The sequence below is a fragment of the Chiloscyllium plagiosum genome, unplaced genomic scaffold (genome assembly GCF_037043375.1).
Source record: "Chiloscyllium plagiosum isolate Xiang-an unplaced genomic scaffold, Cpla_swu_hap1 HiC_scaffold_35, whole genome shotgun sequence".
Lineage (NCBI taxonomy): Eukaryota > Metazoa > Chordata > Chondrichthyes > Orectolobiformes > Hemiscylliidae > Chiloscyllium > Chiloscyllium plagiosum.
The window spans coordinates 14,789,992-14,816,309 of NW_028270173.1; the positions used below are offsets into that span (position 1 = coordinate 14,789,992).

At 42.7% G+C, this 26,318-nt stretch overlaps 1 protein-coding gene across 3 annotated transcripts in view; it reads right to left on the bottom strand.

Moving 5' to 3' along the window:
• atf6b (activating transcription factor 6 beta) overlaps positions 1-26,318 on the bottom strand; it is a 99,891-nt gene that overhangs the window by 42,078 nt on the left and 31,495 nt on the right. For 2 of the 3 annotated variants that reach the window (XM_043678193.2, XM_087979295.1), the window contains exons 3-10: positions 25,435-25,522; positions 21,767-21,861; positions 20,214-20,382; positions 18,666-18,860; positions 15,265-15,470; positions 13,719-13,904; positions 8,734-8,825; positions 3,241-3,387 (exon numbers count right to left, since the gene is read on the bottom strand). In XM_043678193.2, the coding sequence (XP_043534128.1) occupies positions 3,241-3,387; positions 8,734-8,825; positions 13,719-13,904; positions 15,265-15,470; positions 18,666-18,860; positions 20,214-20,382; positions 21,767-21,861; positions 25,435-25,522 (1,178 nt within the window). The remainder of the gene's footprint in view (positions 1-3,240; positions 3,388-8,733; positions 8,826-13,718; positions 13,905-15,264; positions 15,471-18,665; positions 18,861-20,213; positions 20,383-21,766; positions 21,862-25,434; positions 25,523-26,318) is intronic. The other variant, XM_087979296.1, reaches the window with a different exon arrangement.

Here is a 26,318-nt window from a genome sequence, read left to right on the forward strand (position 1 = left end):
CACTACCTGCTGTACCTGCATGCTTGCCTTCATTGACTGGTGTACAAGAACACCCAGATCTCTTTGTACTGCCCCTTTACCTAACTTGATTCCATTTAAGTAGTAATCTGCCTTCCTGTTCATGCCACCAAAGTGGATAACCATACATTTATCCACATTAAACTGCATCTGCCATGCATCTGTCCACTCACCTAACCTGTCCAGGTCACCCTGTAATCTCCTAACATCCTCCTCACATTTCACCCTGCCACCCAGGTTTGTATCATCAGCAAATTTGCTAATATTACTATTAATACCATCTTCTATATGATTTATATATATTGTAAAAAGCTGTGGTCCCAGCACTGATCCCTGCGGTACCCCACTGGTCGCTGCCTGCCATTCCGAAAGGGAGCCGTTTATCACTACTCTTTGTTTCCTGTCAGCCAACCAACTTTCAATCCAAGTCAGTACTTTGCCCCCAATACCAAGCGCCCTAATTTTGCTCACTAACCTCCTATGTGGGACTTTATCAAAGGCTTTCTGAAAGTCCAGGTACACTACATCCACTGGATCTCCCTTGTCCATCTTCAGAGTTACATCCTCAAACAATTCCAGAAGATTAGTCAAGCATGATTTCCCCTTCATAAATCCATGCTGACTCTGACCTATCCTGTTACTGCTATCCATGTTCACTGCATGTTCGCTGAGGATTACACAAGATCATTCAAGACTGTTCAGATAATGAAGTGACCCTTGCCGGACAATGTACAGGCTGATAAATGATAAGTACATTAGCTGCATTCGGGCCAAACAATAACTATCTTCAATAAGATAGTTAGATTCTATCTCCCATGACATTCAATAGCATTACCAGTGCTGAACCCTCCACTATCAATGTCCAGAAATGTAACTAGAATAAACATGTGAACATTCTTATTGCAGTTGGCTGGACAGCTGCTTTGCAATGCAGAATGATGGTAAAATTGTGGGTTCAGTTCTCACACAAGCTGAGGTTACCATGAAATAACCTCCTTTTCACCTTTCCACTCTCCTGTGATGTGGTAACCCTAAGGCTAAAATCACCACCAGTCATCTCTCTGCAATAAGGGTGCAATCCATGATCCAATAGGACTATGGTGGCTTTACCTTTACCATTAGAGCAGGTCATAGATTGGAAATTCCTTGGCAGACAGCTCACCTCCAACTCCTTATCTCCAGGGGATAAGGCTGGAGTGCACTGGAAAATGCTCTTGTACCACGAGTCTGGCTCCAACAAACAAAAAGCTTGACACAATCCAGGAGAAACCATGCAACTTGATCAGCGCCCCATTCACTACCAACATTCACTCCCTCCACCAATGATGCACAGTGGCTGTGTGTGTGTCAACTACAAGATGCAGTACAAACCATCAAGGCTCCCTCAACAGTATCCATGACCTCTACCAATTAGAAGGACTGGGCAAGAGACACATGGGCATATCACCTCCTGCAGCTTCCTCTTCATGTCTCACACCACCCTCATGGAGTCAACATCTTGGAATTTCCTCCTCCATAGCACTGTGGATGAATGTACACCACATGGATGGCAGCTGTTCAAGATGCTGATCACCACTACCTTAATCTGGAATGCATTGACCTAAAGGGCGGTGCAAGCAATGGCAACTTTCAAACTGGAGCTGGATAAATGCTTGAAGGGATGAAAAAAAAAGGGGGAGTGGGGAGAAAAAAACTGGATAGTCCTTTCAAAATGCAGTAAATGTACAAATGTTTGAATAGCCTCCTGTTGCTCTGCATGACTCAGTGTTGAAAACATCCCCGAATTCTCAAACAAAACAGCATGTAGAATAAAGAGACATGAACTATCCCCTCCATTAGTAGTTGAACATTAAGGAGAAACTTGTAACTGAAACAGAAAATGCTGGAAACATGGAAACACAATAAATGAATCAGCTGTAAAATGAAAATTACTTTTGCTCTGGAACCTAAATGCTAACGTCCCACGCATGGCATCTGGCGGAATTTAAATCAATTAATCAAGATTTTCCAAAACAAAGCTAGTCTCGGTAATGGTGACCGTGAAACTATCATCCATTGTTGTAAAAAACTTACCTTGTTCATTCATCTCCTCCAGGGACGGAAATCTGCCCTCCCTCCTAGTCTGATTTATAGACTCCAGAGCCACAGCAATGTGGTTGACTATTGACTAACCTCTGAAATGGACGAGCAAGCCATTCAGTTCAAGGGAAATTAGGGATCGAAAACAAATGCTGGCCATGTCAACAATTCACAAGTAGCCCAGTTCAGATGAAACAAAGAGCTTGCATTTATAAAATTACACAAATATAGGAAAAGTTTGCTTTCTAAAACAAAATATAAATTTTATAATATAGCAACATAAGGAGTTATTGGGACAGACAATCAAAGCTTAGTGAAAGATTTAAGTTTTAAGCAAAGCCTTAAAGGAGGAGAGAAGGGCTTAGTAAGAGAATTCCAAAGTTTGAAGTCTTGAAGCTGAGGTCACAGCCACCAAGAGTAGAGTGATTTAAAGTAGGGATGCTAAAGAGATTGGAATTGGAGGAGTGCTGAGTTATCCAAGACTTATGGGGTTGGAGAAGAGTGCAGAGAAATGGAGGTTTGAGGCCTTGGAGGGAATTAAAAACAAGGATGGGAATTTTGATGTCAAGGCATTACTTGATTAGTAGCCAATGTCAGTGGCTGAGGCAGGATCAACAGGAAAATGGGGACATGATGCAAGCTAGGACGTGGGCATCATAATCCTGGCTAATTTTACAGATGAAAATCCAACAAGGAGTGTTAGAATTTTCAGAGGTAATGAAGGCATGGAGGGGGGGGTTCAGCAGTAGATGAATGGAGACAGGGCAATTTTGTGAAATTGTTTGAAGGTGGTCTTGGAAATGGCAATGATGTGAGGTAGGAATCTGTTCTTGGGTAACACATCTGAAAATCAATAATCTGCCTTTTCTTGCATCTACTGTTAATTACAGTCTGGAGATTTTTATTCCAAATTAAACCTTTTCATTGGCAATTTAAATAAGTCACTCCTCTAAATAGCTAAACATGATGGTGAGCAGACTTGTACACCTTTGCAAGGTCAAGATGTACAAGGCACCAGATTGCAATACTACCTCCAAAGCACAAACCAAGTTTGGGTTATTCTGGGACATTGTTTAATTTGAGGCAGCATTTTTGTAAGCAGAGAGAAAATCTCTCCTTTATTTTCTTGAAGCGCATTGTTACCTGAATTTTTCCCTCTGAGCGTAATCTTTTGTCGCTTCCTCTGTCTCGCTCTCTGTACCTGGCTCCTCTTTGAAAGCCAGCAGGTGCCTCTTGATGTACATGCTGTCATCTGTCTTCTGGAAGAGATCTGGCTTCTTCTCGGTTATACTGGCATGAGAAGAGGAAGGGGGAAAAGGGATAGACAGGAGTGGAAAACAGCTATCAGAAATCTGAACTGTGGAAGACTGAATGTTGTCTCTTATCTAAGACCTTGCTTCAACAGCTCCATGAAGCGTCAGTACAAAATCCAGACCAATGCTCCCATAACACTGCTGAGTCAGTGCTACAGTCGGGATTATGGTTATTCAGGAGAGATACTAAACAGAGGTGGCTTTCCCTGAATAGACTTAAAAGATTCTACAGTCACTAGTATGAAGAACAAGGCCGATTTAAACCCAATTGGACAATATTTATTGTTCAATCAATAGCACTTGGGTCAGTGAAGGTGCAAGAGAGGAAAGCAAGAGATCACTATTACACTGCTGTCTGAGGGAGCTTCATGTGAAGAAATTGGCTGCTGTGTTAATTAGCAAGTGCCTACAATTCATAAATAGCTAACTTTCTGTGAATCCTTTGCCTTGTAGAAGGCACTTTATGGATGGAGCTGTTCCATTTTTGCAGCATTCTGTGCAGGCCTGGTTAAACATGAGGATTTGCTTGTAAAGACTGTTAAACTCATTAACCAGGAAACACCACCCATGAACTGCACCTGCATGATTACTGGTTTAAAGCTGACTGAGTGTGACAGGGGAATAAGCTCGATCTCAGTAACATCAACATCTCTACAGCCTTTTATTGTTTAATGATAACACCGTGCAGACTCTATAAAATTAGAGGGTGGAATGCTCAGCAAGTGGGCCTTTTATTCTGAATACAAAAATTAGTCAGTAAACCAGAGGCCTGCAATTATAAAGCAAAGTTCCATTTCATCCAAAAACCACAAATATCACTAAGCAAAGATCGGATCTAGCTCGTAGACAGGTGATCAGTAAACACACGCAATGCAGCAATTTGACAGCACCAGCCACCTGACCATTTTCACTGAGAAGGAAGCGGATTAACACCCAATTCGAAGTGATGAGCAATAAGGGCTCACTTCTACCCTGACTTCCAGCTTGTCTGTTTTAATTGGATCAGGAGAAGTAGCGCTGTATTTCACAGATCAAAAAAGCCTCTCCTGCCTGTACTCCCTTTTCAGAACAGCTTTGTAAAATCAAAACAATAAAGTTAAGGACCTGAAACCTTTAACTCTCCATGAGACTCCTGATCTGCTCAGCACTTCCAAATTTTGGTTTAAAAAATCTTCACTTTGAAATGGGTCAGTATTTTGCTGTCTTCATCCATTAGATATCCTACAGTGTTGAATGGGTGTGGTTCCATGGGTAGTACTCATATCTGAGTGAGTGAGAAAAAGAGAAAGAGAGAGAGAGAGAGAGAGAGAGAGAGAAAGAAAGAAAGAAAGGGAAAGAAAGCAGGAAAGAAAGGGGAAGTGGAGGGGGGGGGAGAGAGAGAGAGACAGAGAGAAAAGAGATCAGTGCCACCGTTGTGAAGCCTTTACCTTTTGCTCGGAGGCATCTTTACCACCTGCTCCAGTTGGTCTTCTGCCAATTTCTCCAAGTATAAAATCTATCACCTTTGCAGCCTTCCTTAGTTTTGGAGAATTTAGTCAACTTGAAATGTTAGTGCTTACTCTTTCCACAGCTGCTGTCAGACCTCACACTTTGTTTTTATTTCAGACATCTAGAAAGCACAGTACTTTGCTTTAGTTTGACAAATTTGATTTGTTGTTTGTTTACATGATGTTAGTTGAGGGATTAATGCTGTTGAGGACAGTGGCGAAAATTTCTCTGCTCTCTTTCACAATAGTTTCTTTCACACTCTGTTGAGGGGGCAGAGGGCCTCTGTTTGATGCTTCACGCACAAGATGGCTGCTGTGTTTCCCACATTACCACAGTGACTATTCTTCAAAAGTACTTAATCAGCCAGAAAGTCAGCAGAAAGTTGACTGGTGCAGTACACTTGAGTCCATTTTAAAAAAAAGGAGTGTAGGAAAGATAGTTCCTTGAGCAACGCAATATTCCCCCAGCTCTGTAAAGTCTGTCAAAACATTGTGGTCAAATATTAAGGGCGACTTCCAGCTTTCTGACACATAGTGTGACACCCACTGATGCACACTAAACCCAAATGAGAATTTGTGGGAAAGGTGTGACACAGTTTACAGTCGGTTTGCAGCTGCTCAAGCTCCTGCTTTCATTACAGCCACAGGGCAAGTGATTACAAATTCATTTCATTTTTAAATTCTTTCTTGTTGCATTGCAAGAATGGCCAAAACGGAACAGCCTAAAACAACAATCCAAGACATGCAGAAATGCAACGAAAACATCAAAGCTACTCGCTTCACTGGTTAAAAAGTAACATTTTTGGAAAGTATAGTAATAATTTGAAACATGACATGTAGTGATTAGAATGAAGAGAATGCTGTCCATCAATGGAGGTTTCACGCAATCCATGCTGAACTTTGTTGAAGACGCTCAGAAATATTTGTCAACAGCTTCATTATTGCTGTAACAAGCTGTAATTACCTCACCTTTATAGTGGTACAAGGCTTCAAGGCACTTCACAGGAGAAAACTCAAAAAACAATCTGACATTATGCCACATAGAGAGATATTAGGGCAAATCTGAAAGCAGAAATTTTTTTCTAAGTTGCAGCCATCCCAAAAGAGAGAGCAGTAAACATCCTGAGAGATGGAGGAAGGGAATTTCAGAGCTTACAGCTGGGGTAGCTGAAGATACAGCCACCACTGTTGAGGGGTGAATAAAACTGGTGCTTTGCAAGATTGATACAGTCAAATTGGAGGATTGCATTGAAGTTGGAGGGTTACAGGACTGTGAGATTAGCAATGAGGCACAGCGTAACATCATGTAGGGATTCGTATGTGTAGGAGTCATGCAACGAACAAAATCTTGGAAGGCAAACAAGATGGTAATTTTTAATTACTTCACCAGCACTCCTGCGGTGCATTTTTCAATATACATATTCACAGGGAATAATTTCTCTCCCAGTGAAACAGTGCCTTAACCCTTTGTGTCCCTGAATGACTGCTGTTGGCTGAACATCTATAATCACATGGTGGCTAATCTCCATAGAGCCACCTGACAGGACTTAAACCAGGAAAGCAAATCTCGAGCCGAGTTGCATGGGATGGAAAAGGACAGCTGGACAATCAACAGATGATACTTCAAAGTCAAGTTTAGCCTTTCAGGCTAAGAGACTGAATTAGTTTGCACTTTGGTACTTTTAGAAATAGTGCAGGGGTGGCTGCTTCCCTGAAGTTGTAAGCAGCACAGGCAGAGTTTGCAGGCTGTAGTGCCAGAAATAATATGCTTGGTGTTTTACTGGTGGGTTAGCGTGAGATTGAATAGCCTTGACTTTAGTTGGTTCCCTTTGGACAGCCAAAGTAGTTTTGAAGTTCTGAACCAGAGATACCCAGAGATGGACCAATATGTCACAGCTGGCCCTCCAGTCAGTTGGTAGCATTTTCACTTCTGATTCATCAGGTCATGGGTTTTAAATTCACTCCAGGTGCAGGAGCACAAAATCGAGCCAGACGTTCCCAGTGCTGGTCTATGCAGCCAATTGTACATATTGCAAAAAATGACTCCACTTCATGGGGAAAGCTCTCACTGGCTATAGAACACTTTGAAAGGTGCCAAGAAACCACCATCACTATTCTGGGAGCTGTTTACTTTCAACAAGAGCCTCAAACTAGTAGGACATGAAGGGGATGTGTTTCAACTCAGAAACTATGCATTGTATCATGCTGCCTCTTTGACACAAACCACAGACTGCACTAGGCCTGAACTGACAATTACGCAAAAGCCTTTTGGAAAATTGGATGAAAAAACAAAAATTGGCAGCAGTTGCCAGAAAGAAGATTACAAAAGGATTTATCTGAAAGAGATGGCTCTCTTCAGCACTTGACTGAAGTGCACATTGATCTTCACCCATTTAACTGGCACTGTACCTAATCCCCATATCACAAATCACTTCACGACTCTTGAATTCAATCCCTCTGCTAATGAACGCTGATACACCATAGGCCTTCTTACAAGCTCTATCCACCTGAGTGGCAACTTTCAAAGATCTATGAACATAGACCCCAAGATCCCTCTGCTCCTCCACCTTACTAAGAACCCTACCGTTAACCCTGTATTGCGCATTCTTATTTGACCTTCCAAAATGGACAACCTCACACTTGGCTGGGTTGAACTCCATCTGCCACTCCTCAGCCCAGCTCTGCATCATATCTAAGTCCCTTTGCAGCTGACAACAGCCCTCCTCACTATTCACAACTCCACCAATCTTCGTATCATCTGCAAATTTACTGACTCACCCTTCGATTCCCTCTTCCAAGTCATTAATAAAAATTACAAACAGCAGAGGACCCAGAACTGATCCCTGCAGAACTCCACTTGTAACTGGGCTCCAGGCTGAATATTTACCATCTACTACCACTCTCTGACGTCGACCGGATAGCCAGTTTTCTATCCAACTGGCCAAATTTCCCTCTATCCCATGTACCTGACTTTCCGCATAAGCCTACCATGGGGAACCTTATCAAATGCCTTACTAAAATCCATGTATAGCTCTTGGATTCTAACCCAACAATAATGAAGGAGAGGCAATATGGTTCCAAGTGAAGAAGGTACATGGCTTCAAGGACAATTTACAGGTACAGGCACATCTGCTGTCCTGGCCTTCCCAGGTGAAAGAGGCTGAAGGTTTGGCAGCCACTGTTAAAGGAGCCTTGCCACAGGTCCGCATTGTGTGGATGGTACATTGCTGCTACTCTGCATGATTGGTGAGGGAGGCAAGGAACATTAAACATAGTGGAGAGGGTGTGGATCAAACTTTGATCTGCAGGACTGTAAATGCGCAGAGTTTACAGAGTTATAAAGGGAACAAAGGCATGACAGGATTTGAAAAGGAGGATGAGATTTTTAGAATGGAAGAAATGCCCCATCCCCAACTATTAAAATCAGAAATCAATCCAAGGGAAATGTAAGCTTGAGAAAGGTGGCACCATAACGAGAACACCTCTATTTCTCTTTCCAATGAGGAGACACAGAAACATAGAAAACAGTCGCAGAAGTAGGCTATTCGGCCCTTTGAGACTGCTTTGCCCTTCAATACAATCATGGCTGATCATCTAATTCAGTATCCTGTTCCTGCTTTTCCCCCATACCCTTGGATTCTTTTAGTCTGAGCACTATACCCAACTCATCTTGAAAAAGTCCCACAAACTCCAGTGAATATAGTCCTAACTGATCCAGTCTCTCTTCACATATCAGTTCTGCCATCCTAAGACTTAGTCTGGCAAATCGTTGTTATTCTCCCTTCATAGCTGGAAAATCCTTCCTGAGATAAGACCACCAAAAAACTTTCTCTCACCTGGCAGGTCCAAAGGTGAATGTGACGAAGAGCAGAAAGACCATCACACACACTGCTTTACGATTGCCTGAGCCTAACTTCAATTCTGTGTTCTGAAAATTAAAAAGATGGGAATGCACATCAATTAAATGTTAAACAAATCTGCAACAGTCTCCACCCATGGACACAAGTCTAGCAAACTGATGGCTTGAGAGTTCTGCCATTTGAAAGAATGCCAATTATTTAGTTAGGTACTACACACTGTAGGCCGCTTAATTTCTCAAGCTCCAGTTATTCAATCTCACATCTAGAACCATTCCTGTGCCTAAATGTGGAGGGGATCAGGCACCACAAAAGTTCATTATGGGAATTCCAGCATTTCTTCCCATTCTCATTAGGTGAAAGACTCAGGAGCAACACTCACTTAACCTGTCAGTTCCATTAAATCTCATGGGATTCTCGCCCAATTATGGTAACCTCCCCAAAATATCTCTGGGTCACTGCGGCACAGGGACACCACTGAAGCTTTGCTAAGTTTGAACCTGCACTTGACTAAAAGTGGGAGAGCAAGCATATGCTTCAGAAACTAAAGTCAAATGCTACCTCAGCTTCAAAAAGCAAATAGGCCACTAAGTTCTCACGAATGTTCTACGTTAAATAAAACTAATTATTTTGTTCGCAATCATTGAAATGATGATTTACAGATGTCCGACACAGGATGGGACATCAGGAGGTCCTCAGGTTCAAAGGCAAGTGACACACTGATGCTGCAAAGTGCTCAAATGCAGGGACAACAGCAGTTTCACAGAACTGCCAGGGGTAATCAGCCTCCTCCAGTCTTTCATTGCCCAACTACATCAAGATACTTTTCTTTGATGGAAATGAAGGGTAAGCCAAAACATAGAAAAAAGGAGTAGGAGGCTATTTGGCTAAGAGACAGTTGCATGCTATTCATTGGTTATTTCTGATTATAGATTAACTTCTGAGTCACTAGGTGTCCAACTGAACAACACAGGGCTTCAGCATCAGGCAGATGGCAGCACTTCAAGAAGGTTCAAGGACACTGTGATATGGGCAACAAATGCTGGCAGCCCGTGACACTCATCCCACAAATAACAAAATATTCAAAGAAATATGGTTCAGCTAGAATACATTCTTCAACTGATAAAAGTAGAGGGGTTGTGGAGCAGTTAAGATGACTCTCGCTCCCTATCCTGTGTCTTTTATAAAATGGAGTGGCCTTGAAGACTTCTCTCAAGGCATCACTCAACATTTGCTTCATTTTTGGAGCAAACAGCCCCGACTGTTTAGTCTGGTTTGTTGTGGGATTAAAGGCGCAAATGCTGATCCCTGCCAGGTTATGCTTATTTTATTGGAGATGCCAGTCATCACTCCTATCTGGGATGCTTACTTTTTGGTCTCCTCTGTACTTTTGTCACTAACAAGCAGCACCCCGCTTCTGAGACTGGAGGGAAGTCTTTCTCACCAACACTGCACACTCCAAATGCAGCCATCAGAGTTTGGTGATTACTGAGCAGAGCGCTCACTGACAATCCAGTCATTTTATAAACATAATCAGGATTGCATTCTTACTTCAGATTTATTACATTGAATTCAAATACTCTGGCTGCCACAATAAGGTTTTTCTCTGATGTGACTGGATCAGTCCCATCCACGATGATTAATCCAGTTACAGGTCCCATTATGGAACCATGCCCAAGTTGGAGTGGAATGCATTTACACTCCAACACATACTTTTACTGTCTCAGATTCTGTCCCATCTTAAAGGGTAACTTTGGAATTCCCATGAAACCAGTGTGGTTGGACACTCAAAAGGGAGATGAGGTGAGATTTGTTTTGCACATTTAAGACAGAGATTGATGGAAAGAAATTCTCACTAAGGTCAGTGAATGTTTGGAACTCTTTCTTTTTGAAAGATGGTGGAAGCGGCAGTGTGTTTAATATCTATAAGCTGGACATAGGTACATTCTTGAAAAGCTGTAATGAATGACTAGAGTTTGGGCGGGAAGGTGGAACTATTACATCAGACTTTTATTACATGGCAGAGCAGACTGGAGGCCCAGTGACCTACTCCTGGTCCTAGTTCAGAAATCTGATGCATGTATGTTTAAATAAATCAAGTGACCTAATAGAATATTTTGGTGAAGCAAAGAGAATATAAATTGCAAAGTAATAAGCAACACACAGCTTGCATGTTTAAAGGGGAGGAAAGACCAGGGTGGTTCAGAGTTCCACACAGAGATCCTGGGGAGGAGCTGGAATAAGTGCACAATTACTGCAGACAAATCTGGAACAACATCACCCCCTCCTGGCTGACAGAAGAACTACATCTGCATTTGAGATGATTGCTAAGCAAAAGTAAGAAGATTAGAGTTGAGAGTGGCGCTGGAAAAACACAGGTCAGGCAGCATCCGAGGAGCAGGAAAATCGATGTTTTCCTGCAAAAGCCCTTCATCAGGAATCAGGATGACTGCTGCTGTTCCTGAACTGGTAAACAGAGTTATGGAGCTGTAAAACTTGGAAACAGACCTTTCAGTCCAACCCGTCCATGCCAACCAGATATTCTAACCAAATCTAGTCCCATTTGACAGCATTTGGCCCATATCCCTCGAAACCCTTCCTATTCATGTACTCATCCAGATACCCTTTCAATGTTGTAATTGTATCTGCCTCCACCACCTCCTCTGGCAGCTCATTACATTCATGCAGCACCCTCTGCTGAACAAGGTGCCCGTTCGGTCCCTAGTAAATCTTGCCCCTCCTATGACCAGGCAGAAAGCAAACTTCACAGACTCTCTTTACAGGACCAGAGTAGCTGTACATTATACAGTCTGAAGACTAGTTTTTGCAAAATCACTTTTCCAACAAGCTAGGCTGCTGTCTAAACCATGAGGTGCTATTATTTTGGAGCAATTCTGGCCCAGATGTACAATAGTAGTTTTGTACACTGATCAAACATACACAAAAACTCAGGATATAAAGAGATCTAATGGACTGGTTACAGTACTGAGGGATTACAGTAACGTGAATAAATTGAATACAAAGTTTAGGAGGAGTGAGCCCTTTGAATCTTCTAATTAGCTCCATCATTTCATAATAACTGGACATAGTGGACGTCGAGAAGATGTTTTCACTAGGAGGGTCTAGAACCCAAGGACAGTCTCAGAGTGAAGGCACAACTCTTTAGAACTAATATGAGGAGGAATTTCTTCAGCCAGAGGGTGCTAATCAATGGAACTCAGCCTTCTCCACTGCAATAAGTCATTGAGTGAATTTCAGAGAGCGATAGATCAGTTCTTGGTTAGTAAGGAGATCAAGAATTACAGGGAGAATGGGGTCGACAAACATCTTAGCCATGACTGAATGGCACAGCAGATTCAGTGGGTGAATGGCATAAATCTGCTGCTAGATCTTATTAGCTAATATCATGGTCTTGACTCACAATCCTGGACTCCCACTGCCAATCAATAATCTATCTAGCCCAACCTTGAATAAATTCAGTGACCTAGTCTTGATTGTTTTCTACGAAAGAGAATTCCACAAATTCCACTCTTCTCATCTTCATCAAAAAGCAAAACTTCTTACACTGAAACTGTGCCCCATGGTTCTGGTTTCCAGCACAGGAGGAAAAATCCTGTCAGTACTTACTCCATCCAGTCCCCTCAGGATCGTATATATTTCACAAAGAACCTGTGGCTTTTGCTTTAAGAGCAGAGAAGGTAAATGGGAGATTTGACAGATGTGCTCAAATTCATGAAGGTTTCAGACAAAATGAAAGTGACGAAATGGCTCAAGGGTCAATCAGATAGTACAGCTTTAAAATGAATACAAAATAACTGGTAGTCACAGAAGGGACTGTATGTTTTGGACAAGGTGTTAGGATTTGGAATGTATAGGAAGTGCATAACGATTCATTCACAATTTCCAAAACACAGTTGGATAAATAGGACTGTAAGTGATACAAACAGGAAAAGTCCATTCGGCCCCATGAACCTGCTCAGCTATTCAATAGGAACATGGTTGATCTGATATTCCCCATGTCCACATTCCTGCCGTTCTCCTATAACCTTTGATTCCCCTATTGGTCAAGAACCTTTGCATCTCAACCTTTAATAAACACAAAGGCTTTCTCCCACAAAGGCTGCAGCAAACAGCTCCAAAGACTCTCCACCTTCTGAGCGGAGAAACCCCTCCTCACTTCAGTCCTAAACTGGCACCCCTTTATCCTGAGACTATACCCTCTGGTCCTTGACAGTCTTGTGAGGGGAAACATCTTCTCAGCATTCACCCTGCCAAGTCCCTTAACAGTCACTGAAATACGTGAAGAAATAACAGGAGTATGGTGCAGGACAGTGGGACTAACTGGATTGCTGAGTCTGTACCAGCTTTCTCAAAGGCTGAAAATTTTCTGTGCCGCACTGTTCTACAATGAGGAGTTGCAAACTCTAGAACTTAACCATGGAGTCAGTAATCTGCCTTCCACCATTTTCTTGCATTCAAAATGCTTTCCCAACTAGACAAACCTAACCTTTTTAAAGAAAAGCATGGGTGCAGTCCAACCAATTCTGAAGCTTGGCTAATTCAGAGTGACCTGCTCAATTAGGTCCAACATCCTGATACAACAACAGCCATGCTGCATCTACAAGGCAAAAACAAAAATGGTCAAATAACAAAAAAAACCTATCTATATTGCAAGACCTACCACATCCCAGAAGGGAAGCAGGTTTTTTAGATCTCACCTATGTGGTACGCAGTAATACTACAAAACAAGTAAAAAGGATGATTGAGCAGTTCTCAGGCTTTATAAACCAATGTTGCTTGACAGAAGCAGTGATCCAGGAGCTTGGAGAGAGCTGGTTACTCCTTAATTATTACCATGGGAGACCCCCCCATATACCGTCTCTGGATGGACAGGTGCAGAAATGTACACACAGTGATACATATTGTGTACACACACACACAAACATAACTGTCAAGCTTCTCACCTCGGACATGATGCTGTCTAGTTTCTTTTTCAGCAGTGAGTTCTCCCTTTTCAGCTTCTCATTCTCACTGAGTGCCTCGCGCAATTTGCTCTCCAGACCCTGGAGATATTCTTTCTTCTTTTTACGGGACTGGCAGGCCGACTCCCGATTCTTGATCATTCGCTGCTGCCGCTTTAGCAGTTTGATCTAAGCGAGGCGGAGTTATAAACAGAATTACATTGAAGTTTTTACCGGTATTAAAGTACCACGTGAACGTTTTCCCACCCAACTTGAGCTAGCCAATTAGCATGTCTTTCTTTGTCTTTCTGTCTTTCTTTCTCCCTCCCTTACTCTCTCAACATCTCCATACTATTCATCTCAACCTTGCTAGATCAAGACTGAGAACGCTGGAATCCCACCTCAGACCTTTCAGCCTGCTCTCTCTCTCCATTTAAAACTCAAGCTAAAACCATTTGATCACCTGACCTTTGGCTTAACACTTCAAACCAAAATCTGCTTGTGGACAGTGGGCATCACTGGCAAGGCCAGCATTTGCTGCCCATCCTAATAACCCTGAAAGTGGTGAAGCTAGTTCATCTCATGGAGATGCATCCACAGTGCTATTCAGGGACAGACTTCCAAGATTTTGACCCAGAAAGGAACCGCCATATAGTTCCAAGTTAGGGCAGTATGAGGTTTGAATGGGGACATGGCACTCCCATACATCTGCTGCCCTTGCCTTTCTAGGTGATAGAAATTACAGGATGGTAGGGGCTTTAAGGTGACTTGGTGATCTTCTGCAGCACATCTTTGTAGTGACTACTACTACCATGAAATTCATGGACAACCAACTGACATTTATATAGTGCCCACCACTACATGATGGCATCCTCAAGTGCTTCACGGACAATGACCAACCCTTTTGAAGATTTAGTTTGGGAAATGCAGAAAACAAATTATAAACAAATTATCTCACAAACATACTGAATTAGGTGACCAAGTCATTGAATAGTAGCATCCCTACTGTGCAGAAAGAGGTCATTTGGCACACAGAGTTTGCACCGACTCTCTGAAGAGCATCTTTATCACCCTGTCCTAGTAAATGCCACATTTTTCCTGGCTAATCCACCTAACCTGCACATCCCTGGGGCAATTTAGCATGGCCAATTCACCTAACCTGCATATATTTGAACTGTGGGAGGAAATCCGAGGAAACCTACACAGACACGGGAGAACATGCAAATTCCACACTGACAGTTGCCCAAGGACAGAATTGAACTGAGGTACCTGGTGCTGTGAGGCAGCAGTGTGAACCACTCAGCCATCATGCCACTATTGTTTTAAAAACGATGCTGCTGCAGGATAAATATTGATCCAGGACATTAATGGAGTACACACGAACTTGAAAAAATCAAGTCCAGACTATTTATGTTATCCAAACTCAGCACCAGAATTTCTGGAAATGTATTCCTTCCTCTTTCAGATAATATTCGATCAAGTTTAAAGCGAAAAGATTTACTTTGAAAAGGAGTTAGGATATCCAATCTCCAGCAACTACTGTACTCACGTCGATCTCTGAAGTGTTAGTTTCCGTCTGTGTTGGTGCGGGCACGATTGGTTTGTTGGCAGATTTGTTGATAGCGATCTTGTTGCAGATGCCACTGGCTGGCTTACAGTTGCTGGCGACCCCAGTCACTGCTGGTACTTTGATCAGTCCCTGGACAGGAATTCTCACCAGGTCTGACTGGGCCAGAACCACAGACTGCCTCGACACTTGTGCAAAAAAGACAACTTTTAACATCCTCCAAAAACACATTCCACTTACTTTCACTTTTAGTTCATTAAGCGAAAAGAGCCAGATGTACAAAGCGCACCATTAGTTTTTAATTATTACAGTGGATGGCACAGAGAGGAGGCAGCTATCCAACTTGCACTGGTTCTTTGAACAAGCAATCATATTGATTCTACCGTTTCCTGATTCGAAATCACACTCCAAGTATTCCCACTTCAAGATTCTTTTTAATCCAAAATTTTGTTATAGTTAACACTGTCTGACTGCTTTAATCACCTTTTCAGACAATGTTCCAGAGCATAGGAACATACAGCGTTAATAAGGGTCTCATTGATGGTGACTGCATCTGATATGTTTGCAAATCTGTCCCTCTCTGGATACTCATACAAAATGTAGAGAGATTCTGAGAAGGTAATTCTCAGATAAATGCAAGGTGCTGCATTTTGGGAAAGCAAATCTTAACAGGACTTATGCACTTTATGATAAGGTCCTAGGGAGTGTTGCTGAACAAAGAGACCTTGGAGTGCAGGTTCATAGACCTTTGAAAGTGGAATCGCAGGTAGACAGGATAGTGAAGACGTTGTTTGGTATACTTTCCTTTATTGGTCAAGAGTATTGAGTACAGGAGTTGGGAGGTCATGTTGTGGCTGTACAGGACATTTGTTACGCCACTGTTGGAAGATTGCGTGCAATTCTGGTCTCCTTCCTATCGGAAAGATGCTGTGAAATTTGAAAGAGTTCAGAAAAGATTTACAACGATGTTGCCAGGGTTGGAGGATTTGAGCTATAGGGAGAGGCTGAACAGGCTGGGGCTGTTTTCCCTAGAGCATCGGAGGCTGAATAGTGACCTTATAGAGGTTTACGAAATTATGAGGGGCATGGATAGGATAAATAGACAAAGTCTTTTCCCTGGAGTGGGGGGATTCCAGAACTAGAGGGCATAGGTTTAGGGTGAGAGAGGAAAGATATGAGGGAGACCTAAGGGGCAACTTTTTTACACAGAGGGTGGTACGTGTGTGGAATGAGCTGCCAGAGGAAGTGGTGGAGGCTGGTACAATTGCAACATTTAAAAGGCATTTGGATGGGTATATGAATAAGAAGGGGTGAGAGATATGGGCTAGATGCTGGCAGGTGGGACTAGATTGGGTTGGGATATCTGGTTGGCATGGACGGGTTGGACCGAAGGGTATGTTTCCATGCTGTACATCTCTATGACTCTAATTACTTCCCTTCACAGGATACAGCAGCATGTGATCATACACCCTCCACCCCCCTTCCCCACCCCCACCCACTTTGCATCTTTATCCTGATAGGAAGACCAGCAGTTTTTTGTCAAGCAGATTAAAATGTTCCCAGTACACATGGCGTTGACAACACTATATTTAGGTTGAAACAGGACTGTCTCAGAGAGCACATTACTGGAAAGCATGACCAAGGTATAACTGCATCTGTTCAAATGATCTTTTAAAGCTACATAGGAACAATTAATTACCAGCCCAGTTCATCTGCAATTAAATGAACCACAGTTAAAAAGCAGAGTCTTTGATCTTAAGCTCTGAGTATGAATTTTGTTTTAATTGAGATATGGTGCACGTTTCTGGACTCCAATTTGATTTGGAACATTGCTGAATCAGCCTTTATACAAACATGTTTTGCAGCTTTGTACTTGAGCATTTAAACCTTTCAAGGGAACATGCAGGGAGAGGAGCAAATACACTTTGTACCTTACACAGTAAAATGTTCACTTGTGCCATCCAGTGGTGGCAAGCAAATGATGCATTAGAGCAACAACAACTGACATTAAAACAACCTAACAGCATCTGGATTCGTTCAGTATATTGTTTTAATTGCATGACACGGTGACCATTTGCTGTACATTATGTCTTATAATCCTGCCCCACTAGTTACCTGAAGGAGAAGCAGTGCTCCGAAAGCTAGTACTGTACTTCCAAATAAACCTGTTGGACTATAAGCTGGTTTTGTGAGATTTTTTAAAATTTCAAAACTGACATTGGCAGAGTGTCTTGGCACCTCACAGGGGTGTTACCAAAAAAAAAAAAAATTGACTCTGAGCCACATAAGATGCAAGGATAAATAACCAAGGCTTGGTTAAATAAGTAGGTCTTAAGGATTTTCTTAGGGAGAAGAGGCTGAAGAGGTTTAAGGAGGGTTATTCAGAGCTTGGAAGTGTGCAGTTGAAAGCGCAGCCACTGACTGTGCAGCTATTACAATTCGGCATGCTCAAAAGTCACAAATGGAGGAGAGCTGATATCTTGGATGGTTGCAGGGCTAGAGTCAGTTCCAATAGGAAAGATTCATGCTGGGATAAGGATAAGAACTTTAAGGATGATATGCTGCCAATATAGATCAGTGAGTATGGGATGACGACTGAACAGGTTTAGTTGCAATTTTCTTCACATTGCCATTGCTTCTTTTTTTAAAACTAACTAAATTCAACAGCAAGAGGTCCTCCCCACGCGTTCTGACCCCATCCCTCAAGATTTTGCATCCCACTTGCAAATCTCCCCGTAATCCTTGCTTCTCCAATCTCTCAATGTAACTGAAGTTTCTCATTCTCATGGATCCTTTCCCCATACAGTCCAATGCCATCTAATCCTCCATAAAGTGCAATGTCCAGAACATGATGCAATAATCCAAACTCAGGATGAACCCATTTTTATGAGTTTAATGTTACTTGCTGCTCTTGTACTCGATGCACCTACTTATAAAGTTCATGATCTTTTATGCTTTATTAGCTTTTTTTGGCATTACTGTCGGCAACAGGATTTAAGGAAACTGGCAAACAAATGGGAAGTGGAGGGTCTTTTGTTTTCTTTTTCAATAAGTTATGAACTAAAATGCCCTGCTTGAAAGGCAATGCAGAACACATCGCTACACAACAGAAAATGGCTACACTATTGGAAAAGGACATGGACGTGCGACTAAATGAGAAGCTCTTTGGCAGAGCAAGGATAGTCCAAACAGCCCCTTTCCTTGCAGAATCCTCTAAAGGAATCAGTAGAATGAGAAAGTAGATCCTGCATCCCTCGCTTCCTTTGCCAAGTGAGCAGACATTACATGGGTCACGTGTCTTCTGTGAGCAAGTAAACTCTAAAGATGTGAAAGTCAGAGGAAGCTCACCGAATTAAAAAAAAGGAAAGCTAGCAGATGTGTACCTGGAATGGTTTGCTTCAACGGTAGACTCTGTTGCTGAGACACTGGCAAGCTAGTCTGTACCGACTGAAGCATGATGGTCTTTGCTGGGCTGGTGGCCGGAGCAGTGGACAGCGTTGTCGCGACAACTGGTTGAGGCTGGATGTTCTGCTTGTTGCACAAGATGCTGTTCGCCTTCACATTTGTGGCGGGTTGAACTGGAGCAAAGGAGAGACAAAAGTGAAATCACAGAAAACATCAGCAGACCTCCTGCACCACAAGTTGGACTGCAAAAATAATAGCATAGTCTCCAGCGAGACGATAAATTTAAAACCCAATTCCCTTCTCTGTTACAACACCTGAAGCTATATTTTAGCATGATGAAAAGAGCAAACAAACTTCCAAAGGTGAATTTTGTATGGTACAGTGGGCACTAGACACTGGTCTTCCACTCCTAAGCCCTGTGCTCAAACAAAGGTCAGAATGATTGAGCGAGTGAAAGATTCCCATGGCCGAAGGGTCAGTCTGTCTCAATCACAGTTTGGAAGACAGCGGACAACCAGCACCATTTGGTACGTTATTCCAAGGCCTACAGCACCCTTGTAGATGTTTGCCTCAAGCACAGGCTGAGGCACATATTCTCAAGGACCAACAGAAGAAGCTGAACACAGCTTCAGAGCAATGCATTATCTATTTGATCAATTAAGAGGTTAGCAACCACTCATTTAGCTCAACTGACCCATCTTGATGGGTAAGTTCCACAGGAGCTGCCTCCCACATTCCTCTATACAACAAATCCTCTGCTTTCTCCCTCATCTATTTAAGCTTCATCTCAAATACATGCATGCCTTTTTCCTCAACTACTCCTTGGTCTCAATCACACTCTGGGTGAAGAAAAGTTTCTTCTGAATTATCAAATTTTTTTTATGGTTTCAGATTTAGAATCAGTTTCTGAAATCTTGTTCACTGTGCTTCTAGCAAGTGGAAAGGTCCCCTCTCTGTCTACTTTCTTGAATCCCTTTATAATTTTGAAGATCTCAGGTCACCAATAACCATCTATGCACACCCTATCCCCATCCTTCTTATGCTGAGCGAGAAGATTACTTTGCTGAAAGTTATAACCTCAGCTCTGCTCTTATTCTGACAGATCGTTTTTGTACTCACGGTGCCTCTGCACCCCTTTCAATAAAATGGAGAGCAAACAGTTCACAGGACTTTCAGTGCGATCTCACCATATTCCTGGATGAGTGATAACAAATTCTGTACCTTAACAATTCCATGGATTTATCTAATATGAACTGTAGTGGTTCAGCAAGTTTCCCTCCCCTACGAATGTGACTATTAATCATTTGTCAGACAAACCCCAGTGGAAGCATGATAAAGTTTTCTGTGTAGCACGTGGGTTAAGCACAAGTCACATTTGGTTCCATTTGCCAACCTGGAGATTGCAATTGCCAGGACCTGTACTCAAAATATTCTCTCTTTCACAATTTTAGACCAAGCCTCACTCTCAAAACATGACTGTATTTTAAAAAAAGGTTACATTTTCTCAGTTAAAGAATGCCATTTACTTGCTGGTCCTTGTTTCACCGGCGAGGTCTCATTTTCCTTTTTCACCATGCTGAGCTGGACAATGTTCAGTGGTGGGTTGAGAACATCCCCAAATACACTGGGCGGTGTAGGCGGATCCTCAGTTTTCACGACTGGAAGAGTTGGCTCCGTGTTTACGTTCTGATGAGGCTTTGCATTGGAAGAGAAAAGAAAGAGAGTCTTGACACGACTGGTACAATTTGACAAAAGTGGCCCGTTCCCCATTACTCTCAAAGCCCTCATTCTGTCCTAGTATATAGCCTTCCCTGGATGATGAGAGGTTGGACATCTCAGACTGTAGCCATTCCCAAAGGCAAGGTTCATAGGTGAGAGAATTTCATGATACTGTTTAGAGAAATGGAAGTGCTTGGGTAATTCCCCATTGAGACCACACTATAAGAAGTGACTGGCATTTAGGTTACTCAATTTGTATCCATCACTCCTTCCCCAGAAAAATATACAATTTGTGTTAAAGATTGCCCTTCAATCACTGCATTTTACTGTACACTTTTTAATCGTAAGACTTTGCTGTAGTTTTAGTCATAGATCTGACTAGCTGCAGTTTGTAAAGATAAAAATAAGGCTCTGCACACTGATTGCTGTTGTGCACTGCATTAATAAACTTGTGAAATCTGCTGTAAATACTGTCTCTAGCTCATTCATCGAAACAGTGGTGTCAATAGACACTTTGGATTTTCATTGCTAATCCAGGTATCTATTTTATGCCCAAGTTGTTGCACCTACCACACAGACCTGAGCATTTCTGAGCAACATTGTAAGAGGTTTCGCTCTCTCCCTGCTCAGCCCAAATGATCGGAGTTATCTAACTATCTTTTGCTCTCTCTGGATGAGGGGAGAGAGAGAGAGACAGAAAATTGAGGAAGGGCTTAAAGGCACAGTTACCTCAGTATCCACGTTACCAGCTGTCCAGAGGTGGAAGTGACTAACAGAAGAGATTTGCTCCACCATGATGAACGCTCGGCAAAGGTGCCCTTCACGTTCCATTTCAAAAAGACAGACCAGCAATTACCAGCAGTCCATGGATGAGTATCGAGTGGGAAGGTGATCTCGAGTGAGCCTTCCATTGGAGAAGGAGAACTCGGGAATTACAGACCGCACGATGAGGCACTTCGGCCCATACGGCCTGCAGCAGATTTTCAGTAAAGCTCACAAATTCATCCCACTCCCCGTGCTCTTTTCTCATCGTCCACAATATATTTTCCTCCATATTTACACTCAATTTCTTTTTTGGGAAAGGAATGTTCAGGCACAGATGCTCTGCAACTGAATGCACATCTGCAGGAGTTTGTCTGATTTGAAAGAGGAGCGATTGTTCATCTGCAGAGAAGCTAGTGCTGAGCTTCTGGAGACTAATTTGCACAAAAAGAGTTTTCAGATACAAAGGAAGATAGATGGAAAGCGATTTCAACTAATTCCCTTTCATCGCAGCTTTCCACGATATCAAACGCATATGAAATATAACAATCTATTAAAGATGGCATCAACTTGGCAGTTTACAAACTTGCTTGCTCACCTGAGATAAAAGGGGAATGTCACATGAGGAAGCAAGTGAAGAATCTGAGCAGCGTGAAGATGCCGGTGAAAGTGGTTCCAACTTCACTCGCAGGTCTGTGCCGGAAAGCATAGCTTAGCCTTAATGTCAATATTGTTTTGAGTAATAAAAGCAAATCTTTATTACAGCAAGGTGTACCCACACAATTCCTAATGAAAAAGCCCCACCTCAATGTCACTGTGCAATACGGTCAGTTCAGATGATGTTGAAAGATGCACAGTATCAGCAGCATTCCTGAGAGGTGTGGGCAGGCAGCTGTGGCTAAGCTGTCTACTCCAGTCTCTGCAAATACACAACTCACATGGCTTCATCAACAGATTCTAAACACCCACAGCGCTTAAAGCTGGAGGTTAGAAGACACGACATTGATACAAGCTGTTGCTTTTCTAGGTGGTCTTTTCACTAATAGCCTCAGGCCTTTGTGTACTGACTGCATGCTCTGCATGACAGAGGTCATGACACGGGGCATGATTGATTTATTGGAATTAAGATTGCACTATATATTTTATGGAAAGTGGTTACACCTAAGCACAAAAGTTGGAAATGAAGTTGCAATTACATTTGCCTGAACAGGTAAAGCTTTGGAAGGTAGTACTGTTAAATTGTAGGCCAATTGAAGCAACAAGAAATATAACAGCATCACAACTCAGTGATCATTTTGACTTTTTTTTTAATGTTGGAATAACCAGCACACAGACTGGGGAGGAAATGGCAAGGCACAGTCTTACGACTGTGGTCAGCAAAGTTTTGGAAAAAATTCTGAGGGATAGGATTTATGACTATTTTGAAAAGCACAGCGTGATTAAAGGCAGTCAAGCATGGCTTTGTGAGGGGCAGGTCAAGCCTTATTCAGTTCTTTGAGGAGATGACAAGACAAGTCAACAAAGGTAGAGTAGTGGATGCGGTGTATATGAACTTCACCAAGGCATTTGATAAGGTCCCCCATGGTAGGCTCATTCATAAAGTCAGGAAGTATGGGATACAGGGAGATTTGGCTATCTGGATTCAGAGTTGGCTGGCTGATAGAAGGCAGAGAATGGTTGTAGATGGAAAAGTATTCTGCCTGGAGGTCAGTGTTGAGTGGGGTCCCGCAGGGCTCTGTTCTTGGGCCTCTGCTCTTTGTAGTTTTTATAAGTGACTTAGATGAGGAGGTTGAGAGGTGGGTTAGTAAATTTGCAGATGTCACAAAGGTTGGAGGTGCCATCAATAGTATTGAGGGCTATTGCAGGCTGCAGTGCAACATAGACAGGATGCAGAGCTGGGTTGAAAAATGGCAGATGGAGTTCAACCTGGATAAATACAAAGTGACACATTTTGGAAGGTCGAACTCAAATGCTGAATATAGGATTAAAGACAGCATTCTTGGCAGTGTGGAGGAACAGAGGGATCCCTCAAAGTTGCCACCCAAGTGGATAGGGTTGTGATGTTTTGGCTTTCATTAACAGGGAATCGAGTTTAAGAGCCGCGAGGTTTTGCTACAGCTCTACAAGTCCCTGGAGAGACCACACTTGGAATATTGTGTCCAGTTCTGGTTTGTCCTACTATAGAAAAGATACAAAGGCTTTGGAGAGGGTGCAAAGAAGGTTTATCAGGATGCTGCCTGGACTGGAGGGCTTGCCTTATGATGAGAGGTTGAATAAGCTTGGATTTTTCTGTCTGGAGAGAAAGAGGAACAGAGATGACCTGATCGAGGTATACAAGATAATGAGAGGAATGGTTCGAGTCAATAGCCAGAGACTTTTCCCTAGGGCAGGACTGACTGGTACGATGGGTCATATTTTAAGATATCAGGAGAAAGGTATAGTAGGGACGTCAGAGGAAGGTTTTTTACGCAGAGAGTTGTGAATGCATGCAATGCGTTGCCAGCGGTGGTGCTGGAAACAGTCATTAGGAACATTTAAGCACCGGCTGGATATGCACATGGATAGCAGTGAGTTGAGGGGTGAGTAGGTTCAGTTATTCTATTTTACATAAGGATTAACCCTCGGCAGAACATCGTGGACCAAAGGGCCTGTTCTGTGCTGTACTTTTCTCTGTTCTAAACATTTAAATACCTGTCAATTTCAGGCATCAATTCTATGGTATTCAGTTTTATGAAAGCAGAGATTTACATAAAACTTATAAAAATGACCAGGCGTAGGCCACTCAGCATCTCAAGCCTGGTCTGCTGTTCAGCAAGGTTATGGCTGACCCAATGGTGGCTTTTGGCCTGAGCGGCATTTGTTATCTGTCACCACCTCCACTTCTGAATAACCCTCAATACCTGTCCACGTTAGCTACTGCCTCAGTTGCCACATAAGCCTCTGAATCACAATGTTCTGGGTTGAAGCTCAACTCCAACTCCAGAGCTTGAGCACAAAAATTAAGATCGATATTCCATTGCAGTGTTGCACGGTTGGAGGTGACCACCCTTTAACATCAAACTGAGGCTTCACTTACACAATCAGGTGGCTGCAAGTGATCCTATGGTAGACAGGCAGGAGGCAGGAAGAACACAGCAAACTAGGCAGCATCAGGAAGTGGAGAAGGGTTACACCCGAAACGTCGACTTCTCCACCTCCTGATGCTGCCTGGTTTGTTGTGTTCTTCCAGCCTCCTACCTGTCTATTTTGGATTCCAGCATCTGCAGTTTTTTTCATCTCTGCAAGCGATCCCATGGCACTATTTCAAAGAGCTGGAGTTTGTCCTGATGACCTGGTAAATATTTCTTGTTTAATCAAAATTCCAAAAGAAGGGACTATCTGGTTATTACATTGCTGTGTGTGGCAGTTTGTGGAGTGTAAATTAGCTGTTACAATCCCAACATTACATTTCAAAATGACTTTGCTGGACATGATGAAGTTTGAGATGTCTGGAGGATGCAAAAGGTACAACCTAAATGCAATTGTTTCCTATTTGTAGATTAAAAACCGGACTAAGTCAGTTTTGAACATTTTTATGTGCTTCACCTAGGAATTAGCAAGTTAGACCCCATCTACCACCTCCTGAGAATAGGAATGGGAAGTGACTTCACCACAGGAAATAACATCATCAACCCAAAAAAAATCCAAACATATAAATAGAAAGCAGGAATTATCAGCAGCGCTTCGCCGGAGGCCCACTGAAGATGCTACCTAGTAAGGTGACAAAACTTCTGGAAATTAACCTTCAAGCTCAGTGAGCAAACCTACATCCATCACCTAGGAATATTCCACATTCACCGAGCTTCTCGCATCATTTCAGATCTCAGGGCAACAAGTACTTTCTGCAGTGCTCTAATTCAGTAAGCGGCTATTTGCATGCAGTCAGGTAGCACAGTAACCTGCGCCGGGTGATCAGATGGAGGGATAATGATGTCCATGGTATCGAGAGCTGGAATTAATTTGCTCTTCTTTCAAACATGCTAGGATGCCAAATGCCATCACACCTCCGCAGAGCCCAGCAGTGATAGTCTAACTTGAGGATGGGAGTGGATCTTGAACGCTCATCCTCCTGACAAAGCTGAGGGCATCATTGTAAATACAGCTATTCAATTATTCCCACTAGCCCAGTAAAATCTTCCCTCAATTATATTACCCAATGATTCACTTTTATACAGGAAGGTGACTGCTCCAATTCCCTGGTTCACAAGTTTATTTACAAGTGATTACCTGAATAAATGTCTCCATTGATCTGACTCCAAGGTAAGTCTGATGTTTCAATGTCCATATTCAAATTCAAATCCAAATCTGCGTTGAACTGAAAAGTAGATGTAAATATCAGATGGTCAACGCCACAAGAATTGATGAACTGAGTGCTATTAAAGATTATTCATTTATGCATTGTCTGTCAGGTCCTCCAGACTCTGCAAATGATTTTCTTTTAAAAAGAGTCGACAGGTTATATGAGAAGGATGTTGCTCAAATTCTGAGCTGTTCCTTGAGGTCTGCTTGCATCGCAAGTGGCCATATCTTCCCTGGACCATTGTCAAGGATTGTCCAGGTTTTTACTGGAAGGTTGAAACCTGGGACTTTCAATCAATCAGTTACTCAGCTATGATTGATCTTCACAAGCAGCTAGGTGGAGAGAGCGAGAGAGAGCAAGAGAGCGAGTGAGAGAGAGCGAAAGCAAGAAAGAGCCAGAGAGAAAGAGAGAGAACGAGCAAAAGCAAACGAGAGCCAGAGAGAAAGCGCGCGCGAGAAAGTGAAAGAGAGAGAGAGTGTGCGCGTGAGAGAGAGCGCGAGAAAGGGAGAGAGTGAGAACGCAAGAGAGAGCAAGAGTGAGAGGCTGTTATTAAAAAAAACGGAATTCCTACAACCTGGAAGTAGATATCTCCCCCAAATAAAATCACTCAAGTTCATGGGCTTCCTAGCAGGGCAGCACGGTGGCTCAGTCGTTGGGTTTTCACAGTGTCGACTGTGCTCCAATATGGGCACTGGGATCTCAGCTGAGTTTGTGGGTCTTTTTATCCCCCCCGATGAGGTCCTGTGTCAATGGAGGTGATTTTTTAGCTGTCAGCTGGGAGGCAACCTTCACAACATCCTCCTGGTAAAGT